General features: G+C 36.3%; 1 protein-coding gene across 1 annotated transcript in view; it reads left to right on the top strand.

Annotated features, from left to right (window-relative positions):
• vwde (von Willebrand factor D and EGF domains) overlaps positions 1-18,061 on the top strand; it is a 94,592-nt gene that overhangs the window by 71,062 nt on the left and 5,469 nt on the right. Inside the window, 9 exon segments of the mRNA XM_062062698.1 lie at positions 1,367-1,462; positions 1,538-1,633; positions 9,349-9,444; positions 9,556-9,651; positions 12,147-12,224; positions 12,227-12,241; positions 15,100-15,195; positions 15,280-15,375; positions 15,454-15,551. Of these exon segments, the coding sequence (XP_061918682.1) occupies positions 1,367-1,462; positions 1,538-1,633; positions 9,349-9,444; positions 9,556-9,651; positions 12,147-12,224; positions 12,227-12,241; positions 15,100-15,195; positions 15,280-15,375; positions 15,454-15,551 (767 nt within the window).

The following is an 18,061-nucleotide window of genomic DNA, read 5'->3' as shown; positions in this document are numbered from 1 at the left end:
ATAGTATGTATATTTTATTAATGTTATTTTATAAATCTTCAAAGGGTGGTCCTAAATAGGTAGGCATTTTTCTCAGGTCTCAAGAAGGTAACAAATACAAGAATGTGTGTGTGTTTCCTAAAATGAAACCTTTTACTAGGGATGTCCGATAATGGCTTTTTTGCCGATATCCGATATTCCGATATTGTCCAACTCTTAATTACCGATACCGATATCAACCGATACCGATTTATATAGTCGTAGAATTAACACAATATTATACCTAATTTTGTTGTGATGCCCCGCTTGCTGCATTAAAAAATGTAACAAGGTTTTCCAAAATAAATCAACTCAAGTTATGGAAAAAAATGCCAACATGGCACTGCCATATTTATTATTGAAGTCACAAAGTGCATTATTTTTTAACATGCCTCAAAACAGCAGCTTGGAATGTGGGTCATGCTCTCCCTGAAATAATCCTGATACCCACTACAACTATGGGAAACACTGTTAACTTTGACTTTCACAAAGTGCAATTTTTTTTTAAACCTGCCTCAAAACAACAGCTACAAAAACAATGAAGGCACACAGCTTCAGTCCAGAGTATACTATAAACTGGGCTCAATCTGCCCTGTTCTTAACATATTCGTATGAGTAACAAAAATGTGCAAATAAAAACAAGAAAGGCACAAAAATAAACAACTGCTTCAGTTTAGACTAGTAGATAACACAGCCATCCTTTAAAGTGCATGAACATTAATAAAACTGTTTCAGTCTAGACTAGTAGAAAACAGCCATCCTTTAAAGTGCATGGGGAAAAAAGGCACAAAACATAAATAAAACAGCTTCACTCAGTCCAGACTATTAGTCTATTTGTGCAACAGATGAAGCTCAAAGAGTGGGCTAATTCTTTTTCTCCTTGTCATCACGTGTGAGAGGTAGATTTTTCTGAATGAAATCAAGCATCTGCAAAGGGGTTCTGGGTATTTGTTCTCCCGAAATGTGTTTTTCATTCTTGTTTGGTGTGGGTTCACAGTGTGGCGCATATTTGTAACAGTGTTAAAGTTGTTTATACGCCACCCTCAGTGTGACCTGTATGGCTGTTGATCAAGTATGCGTGCATGTGTCAAGCCATAGATATTATGTGACTGGGCCAGTACACAAAGGCAGCGCCTTCAAGGATTAATTGGCGCTCTGTACATCTTCCTGCGTCCGTGTAGACAGCGGCGTTTTAGAAAGTCACAAATTTTACTTTTGGAAACCGATACCGATAATCTTGAAACCGATACCGATAATTTCCGATATTACTTATTAAAGCATTTATCGGCCGATATTATTGGACATCCCTACCTTTTACCTTCAATGTTCTCTCTGCACACAACACAAGCCGTGTGCCGACCCGACTGCAAGAACCAGGGAAGATGTGTGAGACCCAACGTGTGTGAATGTCTGTTGGGCTACGGCGGGCTAACCTGCGAGGAAGGTGAACCCCCCCTCCCTCCAGCACTGGTTGGTACACTTCAATATTAGACATTTTCTCATCTTTTTGTCTCCACAGCGAGCTGCGAGCCGCCATGCCAGCACGGAGGCACGTGTCTGGCCAGGAACCTGTGCACCTGCCCCTACGGTTATGTGGGACCAAGATGTGAAATCAGTGAGATGTTTTCATGTCCACAAAAAATAGTAGTTTTCACTCGGGGGTGTCCCGACCCGATATTGTTATTGGTCCAATAGCGGATGATATCGGCTTGCATGTGTAATGTAAAATGTCCGATACAAGCAGTCGTGTTTACTTGTGGAAAGCTGGACAGCCAGTTAACGTCTAAACATCCTCCAATAAGTACACAATGTTGGTCTCTTCTTCTATTTTAGTCATTTACAAACGGTAAACATGGTAGGCTAGTAGCTACGCAGCAGCTAAACACATTTTCTATTAAGGAAGAGGAAAACATTTTGGGTTGCCCCGCCGAGCAGGCACAATACATTGATACAACGTTGATTATACTTATGTTTTTAAAACTGACTTCTAAACAATGTTGAAAAATAGTTGTACTTGTAAATTGAGACGTTGATGTCCAACGTTGGATCCACGTTGTTGGTTGGGAAATCACCAAATTTCAATGATCAAATCAACATCAGAACCTGACATTGATTAAACGTTTTCAAAAAGCATGTTGTTTCAACGTTTGTGTTTAAAATATTGGTTCGTAAATGACAAAAATTCAATGGTCAAATCAAATCAACGTCAGAACCTGACATTGATTAAACGTCGTCAAAAAGCATGTTGTTTCAACGTTGTATTTGTGTTGTAGAATATTGGTTGGAAAATGACCAAAATTCACTGGTCAAATCAACGTCAAAACCTGACATTGATTAAACGTGGTCAAAAAGCATGTCGTTTCAACGTTGTATTTGTGTTGTAGAATATTGGTTGGAAAATGACCAAAATTCAATGTTCAAATCAATGTCAGAACCTGACATCTATTAAACGTCGTCAAAAAGCATGTTGTTTCAACGTTGTATTTGTGTTGTACAATATTGGTTGCAATATGACCAAAATTCAATGGTCAAATCAACGTCAAAACCTGACATTGATTAAACGTCGTCAAAAAGTATTTTGTTTCAATGTTGTATTTGTGTTGTGGAATATTGGTTGGGAAATTACCAAAATTCAATGGTCAAATCAACGTCACCTGACATTGATTAAACGTCGTCAAAAAGCATGTTGTTTCAATGTTGTATTTGTGTTGTAGAATATTGGTTAGGAAATGACCAAAGTTCAATGGTCAAATCAACGTCAAAACTTGACATTGATTACATTTTGTCAAAAAGCATGTTATTTCAACGTATTTGTGTTGTAGAATATTGGTTGGAAGATGACCAAAATTCAATAGTCAAATCAACGTCAGAACCTGACATTGATTAAACGTTGTCAAAAAGTAGGTTGTTTCAACTTTGTATTTGTGTTGTAGAATATTGGTTGGTAAATGACCAAAGTTAAATGGTCAAATCAACGTCATAACCTGACATTGATTAAACATCGTCAAAAAGCATGTTGTTTCAACGTTGTATTTGTGTTGTAGAATATTGGTTGGAAAATGACCAAAATTCAATGTTCAAATCAATGTCAGAACCTGACATCTATTAAATGTCGTCAAAAAGCATGTTGTTTCAACATTGTATTCGTGTTGTAGAATATTGGTTGCAATATGACCAAAATTCAATGGTCAAATCAACGTCAAAACCTGACATTGATTAAACGTCGTCAAAAAGTATTTTGTTTCAATGTTGTATTTGTGTTGTGGAATATTGGTTGGGAAATTACCAAAATTCAATGGTCAAATCAACGTCACCTGACATTGATTAAACGTCGTCAAAAAGCATGTTGTTTCAATGTTGTATTTGTGTTGTAGAATATTGGTTGGTAAATGACCAAAGTTCAATGGTCAAATCAACGTCAAAACTTGACATTGATTACATTTTGTCAAAAAGCATTTTATTTCAACATATTTGTGTTGTAGAATATTGGTTGGAAAATGACCAAAATTCAATGGTCAAATCAACGTCAGAACCTGACATTGATTAAACGTTGTCAAAAAGTATGTTGTTTCAACTTTGTATTTGTGTTGTAGAATATTGGTTGGTAAATGACCAAAGTTAGATGGTCAAATCAACATCAAAACCTGACATTGATTAAACGTCGTCAAAAAGCATGTTCTTTCAACGTTGTATTTGTGTTGTGGAATATTGGTTGGGAAATGACCAAAATTCAATGGTCAAATCAATGTCAGAACCTGACATTGATTAAACGTCGTCAAAAAGCATGTTGTTTCAACGTTGTGTTTGTGTTGTGGAATATTGGTTGGGAAATGACCAATATTCAACGTCAAATCAACGTCAGAACCTGACATTGATTAAATGTCGTCAAAAAGCATGTTGTTTCAATGTTGTATTTGTGTTTAAAATATTGGTTGGAAAATGACCAAAATTAAACGGTTAAGTCAACGTCAGGACCTGACATTGATTAAACGTCGTCAAAAAGCATGTTGTTTCAACGTTGTATTTGTGTCGTGGAATATTGGTTGGAAAATGACCAAAATTAACCAGTCAAATCAACGTCAGAACCTGACATTGATTAAACGTTGTCAAAGAGCATGTTGTTTCAACGTTGTATTTGTGTTGTAGAATATTAGTTGGAAAATGACCAAAATTCAATGGTCAAATCAACGTCAGAACCAACGTTCCCTCTAAGGTGCGCGCCTGCGCAATTGCGCACTGCTCAAGCATCCTCTGCGCACAGCAAATATATGCCGCGTACCAAATCAAATCCCATCTGAATTCTAAACAAAATAAACACATAATTTATTCTGTATAATTTTGCAATGCAGCTCTGAGTGACAGTGACAACAAGCGGCCCTAACGGTGTTCGTCAACATGAATTATATCGATCACTTTGTTGAGCAAAACTGTTTATATTCGGCCATAACCGTACAAAAACATGAGTAAAAAACTCCTATCTCAAAAAACTAGTCATTTTCTGCCGTACGAACCAGGCCAAAACCAACTTGTCATCTGTCACCAACACGCAAACCACTAAGCCACTGGTGCGTTTATGGCCACACAAAAAGTCGGATAACTCGAACACCACACAAAGTTACAGTATGACTCCTCAGTCAAATAAGTTAAAGTACCAATTATTGTCACACACACACACACTAGGTGTGGCAAAATTATTCTCTGCATTTGATCCATCACCCTTGATCACCCCCTGGGAGGGGAGGGGAGCAGTGGGCAGCAGCGGTGGCCGCGCCCGGGAATAATTTTTTTGTGATTTAACCCCCAATTCCAACCCTTGATGCTGAGTGCCAAGCAGGGAGGTAATGGGTCCCATTTTTATAGTCTTTGGTATGACTCGGCCGGGGTTTGAACTCACAACCTACATGTGTGCTTAGTGTTAATTTATTGATATTAATCATGAAATGCTGTTACTAGAGAAAGTTACAGGAATGTTCACTTTATCCTTTGCTTACGTTTCATTGTGCAACATGAGGATGTTTAAGGGGAACTAAATGTGATCTCTGAAAGGGGTACAACGAATTTCCAAAGCAGGACCCCCACCCAGACATACTGTACAATACTAATCCATAGCTTATGAAAAACAAGATTTATTTTATTTTCATTACAAGTGGGCCAAATCACTAATATTAGAAAATAATCTCATGAACATGACTCCTGTCATTTGAGTGTTATAATAAACAGAGGTGGGTAGAGTAGCCAGAAATTGTACTCAAGTAAGAGTACTGTTACTTTAGAGATGTATTACTCAAGTAAAAGTAAGGAGTAGTCACCCAAATATTTACTTGAGTAAAAGTAAAAGTATGTTTTGAAAAAACTACTCAAAAAAGTACTGAGTAACTGATGAGTAACCTGTTCGTTTAATGATGACGGCAACAAATAATGCACAAAACCATAAAAATAGCAATGAGCAAATTCAGAGCCAGGAATATCTCTTAAGCAACTAAAACAATAATATATATTAAATAATACATTAACATTAAAAAAAAATTAAGACAAATTGATCCACAATAACTTAAAGGCCTACTGAAACCCACTACTACCGACCACGCAGTCTGATAGTTTATATATCAATGATGAAATCTTAACATTGCAACACATGCCAATAACTTATAAAGTGCAATTTTAAATTTCCCGCTAAACTTCCGGTTGGAAACATCTATGTATGATGCGTATGCGCGTGACGTCACGACGGCAACGGAAGTATTCGTACCCAATGTGTCACCATACAAACTGCTCTGTTTTCATCGAACAATTCCACAGTATTCTGGACATCTGTGTTGGTGAATCTTTTGCAATTTGTTTAATGAACAATGGAGACAGCAAAGAAGAAAGTTGTAGGTGGGATCGGTGTATTAGCGGCTGGCTGTAGCAACACAACAAGGAGTACTTACTTGGATAGCAGACGCCTAGCCGACGCTAGCCGCCAACCGCACGGATGATCGGGTGAAGTCCTTCGTCGCGCCGTTGATCGCTGGAACGCAGGTGAGCACGGGTGTTGATGAGCAGATGAGGGCTGGCTGGCGTACGTGGAGCGCTAATGTTTTTATCATAGCTCTGTGAGGTCCGGTTGCCAAGTTGCTAAGTTAATTTCAGCGTCGTTAGCAACAGCATTGTTAAGCTTTGCCAGGCTGAGAATTATTAACCGTGTAGTTACATGTCCATGGTTTAATAGTATTGTTTATCTTCTGTCTATCCTTCCAGTCAGGGATTTATTTATTTTGTTTCTATCTGCATTTAAGCACAATGCTATCACGTTAGCTCAGTAGCTAAAGAGCTTCGCTGATGTATTGTTGTGGAGATAAAAGTCACTGTGAATGTCCATTTCGCGTTCTCGACTCTCATTTTCAAGAGGATATAGTATCCGAGGTGGTTTAAAATACAAATCCGTGATCCACAATAGAAAAAGGAGAGTGTGGAATCCAATGAGACCTTGTACCTAAGTTACGGTCAGAGCGAAAAAAGATACACCCTGCACTGCCTCTCTAGTTTTTCACTCTAACGTTCCTCATCCACAAATCTTTCATCCTCGCTCAAATTAATGGGGTAATCGGCGCTTTCTCGGTCCGAATCTCTCTCGCTCCATTGTAAACAACGGGGAATTGTGAGGAATCCTACCTCCTGTGACGTCACGCTACTATTAATGGGCAAGGCTTTTTTTTATCAGCGACCAAAAGTTGCGAACTTTATCGTCGTTGTTCTATACTAAATCCTTTCAGCAAAAATATGGCAATATCGCGAAATGATCAAGTATGACACATAGAATGGATCTGCTATCCCCGTTTAAATAAAAACATGTCATTTCAGTAGGCCTTTAACAGCACCATAGGCTCAGTAAGCAGAGATTATAAAGGAAAATAACAAGTTAGCCTTTACGCAAACCATAAACTGATAGGTGTGGGCTTCTGATTGGTGTTTGTATGCATGCGTGAGTGTGTGTGCGTGTGTGTGTGTCTCTGTCTCTCTATGAGGCTGCAGTGCGTTAATAAATGTCCCCACACGATGTACATTTGACAGTGATTCATAGCAGGGAAGCTAACATCAGCCTACGGTGACAGCCAAAATATCTACTAACGTTACTTATCGCCATGTGCTTCCTCAAATTTGACGTTGAGTTCTTGTAAGCTTAAGCTTGTTGCCGCTGAAACTTTATGTGCAGTTAATCACGTGACCGCCTGGCTCTGTTTGATTGGTGAAACGGAGTCAAACGTCACCAGTGACTGTATTTGATTGGTGAAACGCAGGCATGCGATAGATCCTACTTTGAAGGTCTGTCTGACAAACCAAAACAAACAAAGCGTGCATTAACAGATCGATAAAAATCAGTAGCGAGCTGAATGTAGATAAATGGAGCGGAGTGAAAGTAGCGTTTCTTCTCTATAAATATACTCAAGTAAAAGTATGTTGCATTAAAACTACTCTTAGAAGTACAATTTATCCGAAAAGTTACTCAAGTAGATGTAACGGAGTAAATGTAGCACGTTACTACCCACCTCTGATAATAAAAGATTGGTTTGAGACAGGTGTGCTGCTGGTATTGCCACGTGTGATGTTGCTCACATGTGCTCCACTGAATGCTCAGGGAGTTTTTTGTGTGTGCTCACACACATGAACAATTAGAGGGAACATTGGTCAGAACCCAACTTTGATTAAACGTAGTCAAAAAGCATGTTGTTTCAATTTTATGTTTGAGTTGCTCAACGTCAGGACCTTATTCAACAAGTTCTCAACGTTGTTCTAATGTCTTGTGCCTGCTGGACACTTTCTGCCGCGACTACAAATAGTATAACTTGTTTGTAAAATATTTTTAAGTACACCTCTGCATAACATTGTATCCTTAATGTACAACAATTATTCTCAACAAAATACGAGATATCGAATCTTAGAGGAAAATCTAATTTAAAACTTTTGTATGCTCGTACAACACTTAAAACCTTTAGCATATCTGTATGTGGAATGAAATTATGGAATGGATTAACCGAATAAATCAAACAAAGCACCAATATGATTAAATTTACGGGACTGTACAAACTACAAGTATTTACTAAGTACAAAGGAGAACAATAATAATGAACATCTGGAACCTTTTTTTACATTTTCTTTTGAGATAATGATTCTTTATTTAATATTTGTTTATTTACTATGGTATATAATTTATTATTTATTTATTCACTATTGTGTTACAGAGAACAAGGAAATGGGATAAAATTGCTTTAATATGAAAAGGGGTAGGATTAAATGAGCTTTGTTTCTTCCTACTCTTTTTCAGACGCGCTGTAATGAAACAACTGGAAATATGTGATGCATTAGATTGTATCGTATGCATGTTTGAAATACACTGAAACTGAAACTTATTAACATTCAAAAAGCAAAAAATAAGAAGTATACATCAACTTACAACAAATAACTTTATTAAAATAGTTTTTTTTTTACTAACATAAGATTTAAAGTGCAGCAATTTGCCTAAAAAAAACGAAAAAAACCTTTATGATACAGTATAACATTTTTTTGATTAACTTTAACCATTTGATACTGAAAAATAAAATAAAAATGACTCAATAAATAATAATACATTCAAATGGATCAGCAACATTACCTTGAGCACAATATATAAAACACTTACAAAACAAAAATGAATGTAATAATTATTTTTATGAATACAAATGAGGAAGTCGGGGTTAACGGCTAAAATGAGCACGTTTTGTAGTTTTTCGAAGCATGATACTGATAAAGTTCCCTGGGGTCACGGCACACCACCAGGGAGGGGCCGCCCCACTAATTACAATATTGCAATCTAAAATGTGTCAATACAAACAAGTCTCAAATAATTATAGTTCCATATTGCTTACACTTACAAAGTCTCCAAGGCAGAAGAGTGTTAGAAAGTGTCCGGTAACAAACGTGTCCACATCATTCAATTTACCGCGTCAAGAGCTTAACTTGATGAATTATTGTGACCACTTGGTCTCACCAAAAAACTACTTCACCTCATAAACCTTAAATCTGTCATTAAGTTAGTGTTTTTCATATCTGCGATTTGACTAATTTCTCTTGATCAAGCCTTTTCTAATATCCCAAACTACAAAATAACAAGCGTATGATTCATATAGATTGTATTGGATTAACATCGATATCAGCCAATACTCAAAACTATCTGTATCCTTTGGGAAGTGAAAAAATGGTATCGGAACACCCCGAGTTTTCTCATTTGCATTTACATCAGACACTTCATTAGGTACACCTGCATCATGTAATGAGAGCAGTACAATATAATATAAACTGTGTGTGTTTCAGTGGTGTGTAACAGGCACTGTGAAAATGGCGGCGAGTGTGTTTCTCCTGATGTATGCAAATGCAAGCCAGGCTGGAACGGACCAACGTGCAACTCGGGTACGACACATGGCATCACACTGAGTGACGGTGGTGTGGACAATACACAATCTACATCCTGTTTCCACGAGGAGAGCATTGAAATGTGTGCGTTTGCCCCGGGGTCCACAGCGGAGTGTCATCCAGTTTGCCTGAACGGGGGAACGTGCGTGAAACCAAACGTCTGCGCTTGCCCCGGCGGCTTCTACGGCTCTCAGTGCCAGATTGGTGAGAAATATGCGACACAACAGTTTTTCTTCTGCTTAATTCCATTAATTCGTAAAGATGTTCCAACCACGTGTTTTTGCTGCTGATTCCAATACCGATCATAAGCAAGATCGGCCGATACCGATCATATGTATCAACTGTAGATTTTTTTATGTATTTATGGTGAGTGCTTTTGACAGTTTTACAATACCAACACAATATTCAAACCACTTCCTTATTTATTTGTATTATATACAATTGTATAAACAAAACAAAGTCAATAGTACACAATAACTAAAAAAAAAATACTGCTTACTCTTTGCTTTAACACACTTCTTAAACTTTACTAAGCACTTTGTGGAAGTCGCTTCCTAGCAGTTCCACTAAAGACACGGCACAAGAGTCCAGCGTGCAGGTTCAACAAGGTTTTTAATGATAATATTTTTCAGTAATCGGTTTCTCTCCCAGAACATGACTTTTCAGTCATGTCCGTAGCCTCCTCCCCCTCCTGCACCCGGCCGTTCACTGTTAAAGACAACAGATGATTAGATTAATACGTACTACCTGTGCAATCTAATCATCTGCCAGCTGTGTCTCGCCGTCAGCACATGCCATGCCCCGTCTGATGGCGCTCTGTTTTCAGCACCATGGACAGAGGCGGTGACCTTTGCTCCTGCAAGCGCGCTGATCACACTCCCTTTCCACACACTTATTTTTTGGTGTTGTTTAAGCTGGCTTAGCTATTAGCATGCTTGCTCTCGTTGTGTAACATGTTGAGCCTCGTTCTTCAGTGATAATGATACTTAAAATATCAAGAAATGCAGTTTATTTGCTGTAATGGAGGTGATTATTATTAGCTTAGTGAAGCGTGTCCACACTCTGTACGGAGGCACATAATTAGCTGCTGGCTTGTAGGCCGAGGAACTAGAAACAAATACAGTGTCAGCCAAAAGGGATAGGCGTTTGTGATCAGCATTAAAATGCATTTGGATCACATACTTTTTCACAAAAAATGGCCTATACTCATCAGTGGCTGATTAATCAGCTCAGCCCTGTCATGACCTGTTACAATGGGCCGTATCTTGTTTTTAGCGGTTATTTATGTTGTGAGAGCTCCTTTCCTCCCTTGTATACCTTCTAGTTCACAGGTGTCAAACTCAAGGCCCGGGGGCCAAATCTGGCCCGCCACATTATTTTATGTGGCCTGCGAAAGCTTGGAAATAATATGCGTTAATAAAGTGCTTAATCTTTTCTTACTAAATATATTTGTTCTTTCCCTTTTGACATTAAAAATAATGTACTGCATTTAATTGCATCCATCCATCCTCCACCGCTTATTCCCCTCGGGGTCGCGGGGGGCGCCGGAGCCTATCTCAGCTACAATCGGGCGGAAGGCGGGGTACACCCTGGACAAGTCGCCACCTCATCGCAGGGCCAACACAGATAGACAGACAAATTGCATATCTTTTAAAATTCAATGTTATCAAAATCAAAATATTATATTTTGATATATATTTTTTGTTAAAATAAAGCTAAATACTGTACTTAAATATCTACCCAACTTTTTATTTCAACAAATTATCAATCAAATTGTAGACTGTGAAATTGAAATTAGATTTTACAGTTAAATTCCACCGACTGAGTTTTTTACCGTAAAATCAACTTTAGTACTTTTTTTTTTCCATATACAGTAAGACACTAAAACATAAAAAAAAAAAACAACACAAAAACATTAAAAACAACTTGATTTTACGGTAAAAACAAAACAAAACTGGCAGCTCTGCTGCTTGAATTTTACCGCTAAAACAGAGGTATTGTTTTTCCATCCTATTCCATTTATTCAATGTTTTTATATGCTGTAAAAAACCCACTGCTTTTACTGTAAAATTCTGGTGACTGAGCTGCCAGTTTTTAAAGTAAAATGTAAAAAATATCTTTGCTGCTTATGTAAAAAAAAATATATATATATATATATATATATATATATATATATATATATATATATATATATATATATATATATATATATATATATATATACACACACGTATATTCATATATTACTCAATGTTAAAAACGGCCCTCTGAGGGCAACCATAACTACGATGTGGCCCTCAATGAAAACGAGTTTGACACCCCTCTTCTAGTTGCTCAGAGCGCTGATGGTGCACACCTGCCTCTGTTTGGTGATTAGGACACGCATTTGCGGCCAGTCCCACTCAAGCACTTTTATATGCCAGTCTCACAGTCCAGTCGGCGCGGAACCATTATTAGCTTTGTTTTACCGTTTACGTTTCTTGTTAGCTGAATGCTACTGTCTTACATTTCATGGTTACTCTGGTATGCTATACTTCACGTGCGCTTCCGAGCGGCACGGCTCCTTGTATTTTTGCCTGCTTAAGGACGTAAATAGCTCTTCTTAGCTGCACATTGTCTCCTGCCTCCGCATTTTGGAATCACGAACACACCATCGTTATGCCAAGACGTGACAATCCCTACTTGTTTGTGTTTGGTAGCCGTGTGCAGCCCACCGTGCAAGAACGGGGGTCACTGCATGAGGAACAACGTGTGTTCCTGTCCTGAAGGCTACACGGGACAAGATGTCAGAAAAGTGAGTGGCATTACTTATTATTACTAGTGATGTGCGATACCACTGGTTTTCATTCTGATCCGATATCAAGTAAAATTCAGGTTGGTATCGGCGATACTGTTACTTTGTGCAAATATACCTAATGTGTCTGCTAAAATTTTAAAAGTTGTGTATTTTCAAATAAAATATCTAAAAAAACAACAGTAAAAATGTAAGAAGAAAAAAAGAGCAAAAAAAAGGAATGTAAAGCTAAAATTTGAAAGTATTCAGTCACCTATAACACAAAGTTTTGTATTTGTCTTTTTTAATTAAAAAAACATATCAAAATCAAAAAATTGGTCCCCTATATTTTGACTTTGCAGTTTTCGGCTCTTAGTGGAAAAAGTTAGACACCACTGATCTAAAATATTAGAAACTCATAAAATGTACCTAAAATATAAACAAAATTTAGGTAGTTAATTAAAAGATAAAATATTAACTTATGAATTAATTTGAAAAATTACAACAACCATAATAAACACGATTAAATGTGTAACTGAACATTGATATTTTATTTTCATACAGGGAGAATTTTTGACACACGAGGTTATGCAGGAACACAATTTTATTATTATTATTATTATTTGTATTCTATTCTTACATTGGGGGGAAAAAAGTACTTTTTTTTTAAAAAAGAGCAAAACATTTAAATGTAATGAAAAAAAGCTTAAATTTTAAATTAGTAAAATAATATATTTAGTCACCTATAACACAAAGTTGTATATTTAAATATATTACTATTTTTTTAAGTAAAAAAAAAAACCTTAAAATTACTACCCCCCCCCCCCCCCCCCTATTTGACTTTTCAGAATGCAGCCCTTGGTGGAAAGTTTAGACACCCATGATCTAAAATATTAGAACCTCAAAAAATGAAAATAAAATATACTTAAAATATAAACAAAGTTTAGTTAGTTAATTTAAAAAAAAAAAAAAACTTATGAATTCATTTGAAAAATTACAACAACCATAATAAACACTGTTAAATGCGTAACTGAACATTAATATTTTGTACAGGCAGAATTTTTGACATGCTATGTTATGCAGTTACACAACTGTATTTTTATTTTTATTATATTCTTACTTGGGGGAAAAACTGTAAAAATTAAAGAAAAAAGAGCAAACAATTGGTATGTAATGAGAAAAAGCTGAAATGTTCAAACTAATAATAATAAAATTAGTCACCTATAACACAACATTCTATCTTTAAATACATATATATCTGTTTTAATTTTTAAATAAAAATATATTAAAATTGCCCCCCCATACTTGACTTTTCAGAATGTGGCCCTTGGTGGGAACAGTTTAGACACCCCTGATCTAAAATATTAGAAGCTCACAAAATGAAAATAAAATATACTTAAAATATAAACAAAGTTTAGTTAGTTAATTAAAAAAAAACAAAAAACTTATGAATTCATTTGAAAAATTACAACAACCATAATAAACACTGTTAAATGCGTAACTGAACATTAATATTTTGTACAGGCAGAATTTTTGACATGCTATGTTATGCAGTTACACAACTGTATTTTTATTTTTATTATATTCTTACTTGGGGGGAAAAACTGTAAAAATTAAAGAAAAAAGAGCAAACAATTGGTATGTAATGAGAAAAAGCTGAAATGTTCAAACTAATAATAATAAAATTAGTCACCTATAACACAACATTCTATCTTTAAATACATATATATCTGTTTTTAATTTTTAAATAAAAATATATTAAAATTGCCCCCCCATACTTGACTTTTCAGAATGTGGCCCTTGGTGGGAACAGTTTAGACACCCCTGATCTAAAATATTAGAAGCTCACAAAATGAAAATAAAATATACTTAACATATACACAAAGTTTAGTTAGTTAATTAAAAAATAAAATTATATTAACTTATGAATCTTTTTTTTCATTACAACAACCATAATAAACACTGTTAAATATGTAACTGAACATTAATATTTTCATACAGGCAGAATTGTTTACACACTAAGTAATGCAGTTACACAACTTTATTATTATTTTTTATTCTATTCTTACATGGGGGCGGTGGGACGACACAGTAGAAAAAATTAAGAAAAAAGCAAAAAATCGGAATGTAATGAACTAATGATTAATAATAGTATATTCAATATTTAAAATAAAAAACATATCAAAATGGCTCCCCTGTATTTTGACTTTGTGGTATTCAGCTCTTGGTGGGAAAAGTTTAGACAGCCCTGATCTAAAATCTTAGAAGCTCACTAAATGAAAATAAAATATACCTAAAATATAAACAAAGTTTAGTTTGTTAATTAAAAAATTAAATATTAACTTATGAATTAATCTGAAAAATTACAACAACTATAATAAACACTGTTTAATATGTAACTGAACATTAATGTTTTGTACAGGCAGAAGTTTTTACACACTTTGTTGTGCATTTACACAATTGTATTATTATTATTATTATTATTAATAATATTATATTCTTACGGGGGGAAAAACAGTAAAATGTAAGAAAAAAGAGCAACATTTTGTCATGAAAAAAGCTGAAAAGTTGTAACTAATGATTAAAGATAATATACTTAGTCACCTAAAACACATAGCTGAAACAATATATTTTTTAGCGTTTAAAAAAAGAAATAAAATAAAATAAAATATGGCCCCTGCATACTTTAGCTTTTCAGTCTGCGGCCCTTGGTGGAAAACGTTTGGACACCCCTGAACTAAAGTCTCAAAAGTATCGATTTGATGATTGATATTATAGCATAAAGATCTGGTATCGATATTTCAGTATTGAGCCGCACAGCACTAATTATTACCAGCAGTTGTGCTGAATTTTGCCTGGTAACACAATGTGTGTCGCAGGTGTGTGCGAGCCTGCGTGCATGAACAAAGGCAAGTGTGTGGGCGCCAACATGTGCTCGTGCACATCGGGATGGACGGGCAAGCGTTGTCACATACGTGAGTGACGCCGTCAGTTTTATCCTGCTGCCTTGAGCTCCGTTTTCATGTGTTCTTCCTGTCGTCTCTGCCTTCACGCCGCAGCCGTCTGCCTGCAAAAGTGCAAAAACGGCGGCGAGTGCGTGGGGCCCAACACCTGCAACTGCCCGGCCGGGTGGGAAGGTCTGCAGTGTCAAACAGGTGAGGGCCCGACACCCGAACTGTGTTGTAAGAATGCTCTTCTCATTCACACACCTGACTTTTTGTGGCCCCTCCAAGCCGTGTGCAGACAGCGCTGCCTCAACGGGGGGAGGTGCGTGCTGCCCGACTACTGCCACTGTCGGAGAGGCTACAAGGGGCTCACCTGCGCCATCCAGGTGGGTGCTTGGCTCACACTTCCTTACACCTGACAGCGGGAGCTAGTTGTATCTTACAAGTGGTGCGCAAGTATACATAAGATGCATTCATATTAATTATGGGGGCAAATCCCAGCTCACACTTTACACACTGCAAAAAGTCAGTGTTCAAAAACAAGAAAAAAATACAAATAAATTAGGGGTATTTTATTTGAACTAAGCAAAATTATCTGCCAATAGAACAAGAAAATTGGGCTTGTCAAGACTTTCCAAAACAAGTAAAATTAGCTAACCTCAATGAACCCAAAAATACTTTAAAATAAGTATATTCTCACTAATAACAAGTGCACTTTTCTTGGTAGAAAAAAAAGAGACCTTTTTGCTCAATATGTTGAAAAATATTCTTAAATTAAGTAAATGCTAGTGCCATTATCTTGACATAATGATATGCGCTTGACATCATGATTTTTTTTTCATGCTTGAGGTAAGAAATTATTGCTTTGAAAAAGCAGTTTTATACTTGTGAGTGTTGATGACACAGCTTTGCAACAGTTGATATTCAGGTTTCAAGCATATTTTACTCAATATAGGTCATAAAATCTCAGCAACAAGCTGTAACATCTTACTGAGATAATTTAGGACCGAAACCCTTAAAAGAAGTAAAACACTCTAACATAAAATCTGCTTAGTGAGAAAAATTATCTTATCAGGCAGAAAATAAGCAAATATCACCCTTATTTGAGATATTTAATCTTACTTACATTTCAGTTTTTGCAGTGCATTTTAGCTTCTGAGGCACTTTTTTGGGGATTTTTGCCTTTCGTTCACAATCCTTATGTTAAACAAGAAGACATATGTTTTTCTTTTTTTATATAACTCGTAAATAAATGCTAGCAAAAGTCGGCCAACAATGGAGTTAATGGCGGTCGCTCTATTCTGCCTATAAAGCTCCCTAAAACACCTCTATTATAGTTTTATATACACACTAAGTTTTATATGTAATATAGTAACAGGCACATTCATAATAACATGTAATATTTACGTATTTTTGCTCATTTTTAACATACGGAGGCATATTCATTTCTCAGACGCATCACAACATTCAATTTGTCCTTCAACAAAAACTTTACCACTCACGTAGACTTCATGAGACACGACAACATTTGGACAAATGATGATCCAGAACCTTGTGTTTCTGAGCCTGAATATAAGGAGGATGATCTACAAGTTTTAGAATCTGTGTGCTAAACAGATCCAACAAGTAGCAAGCAAGTGCCAAACAAGAAACTAACTACGGACATAATAAAACGATCACTTTCCAATGTCTGCTCTCAGTGGGATGACGACAGATGGGATGTTCATATCTTCCCGTTTAGATGAAGAATTAAAAAAACAAAAACGAAACGATTAAGCAATTTTTTTTGTGTGTCTTTCTTGCCATCTCCAGGTTTAAGTTGGATGTCAAAGTTGACCAACGTCTCGGTTTATGTCCACAACCTTCTACTACACACCTGAGCAAAATATGGCCCGCGGGCCACATGCGGCCCGTTATGATTTGCAATCCGGTTCTACATCATTTTTTTAGATCTTTAACATCAAAATTGTTGCCGCCATTATGATGTGCAGTGCTGTTTTTAAATTACCGTAAGTCTTGAACTATAGAAAGTATTTAAATGGTCGACATCTACGCTTCTGAGTGTTATATGAATTAGTACGGTAATCTACGTCACAGCAGCTCAGGCGAGAAACACAGCAGAGTGGGCGGGGTTTGTTTTCAGAGCAGCCAGCCTGAAACGCGTGTATCAGAAACAGATGCGGAAGCACATTTTTACGTGATAATATATCATATTGTAGGTGTTTATTACACTTTGCATTCATATTTTGCTGTTTGTTACGTTTTTGTTGTGTTTTTTTTTTATTCTAAAATATGTTTATTGAGGAGCTGGTCTGAGAAGTAAAAGAGGAGCGACGTTCATATCCATATTCATATTATAAATTCCACTTTCTTTATTTTCATGTACGTTTGTACATGTTGGGTGTCCCATTCAGTAAAAAACTGTAAAAGTCCATTCCGTTTTTTGAAGTGGTCTGTCATAACGTTTTTAGAACTCTATCAGACGTTGTGACTTGGTACTAGTGTTAGAGATGCCCGATAATATCAAAGTATAGTATTTCCCATAGTTGTAGTGGGTATTAGGATTATCTCAGGGAGAGCATGTCCCAAATTCCAAGCTGCTGTTTTGAGGCATGTTTAAAAAAAATAATGCACTTTGTGACTTCAATAATAAATATGGCAGTGCCATGTTGGCACTTTTTTCCATAACTGGAGTTGAAGTTGTTCTCTTATTTTGGAAAACCTTGTTTTTGATTGATTGATTGAAACTTGGATTAGTAGATTGCACAGTACAGTACATATTCCGTACAATTGACCACTAAATGGTAACACCCGAATACGTTTTTCAACATGTTTAAGTCGGGGTCCACGTGAATCAATTCATGGTAAAGTTACATTGTTTAATGCATCCAGCGGG

The sequence above is a fragment of the Entelurus aequoreus genome, linkage group LG11 (assembly GCF_033978785.1).
Source record: "Entelurus aequoreus isolate RoL-2023_Sb linkage group LG11, RoL_Eaeq_v1.1, whole genome shotgun sequence".
Classification (NCBI taxonomy): Eukaryota; Metazoa; Chordata; class Actinopteri; order Syngnathiformes; family Syngnathidae; genus Entelurus; species Entelurus aequoreus.
The sequence above is the reverse complement of the archived record's forward strand: the minus strand, read 5'-3'. Positions and strand labels throughout refer to the sequence as shown.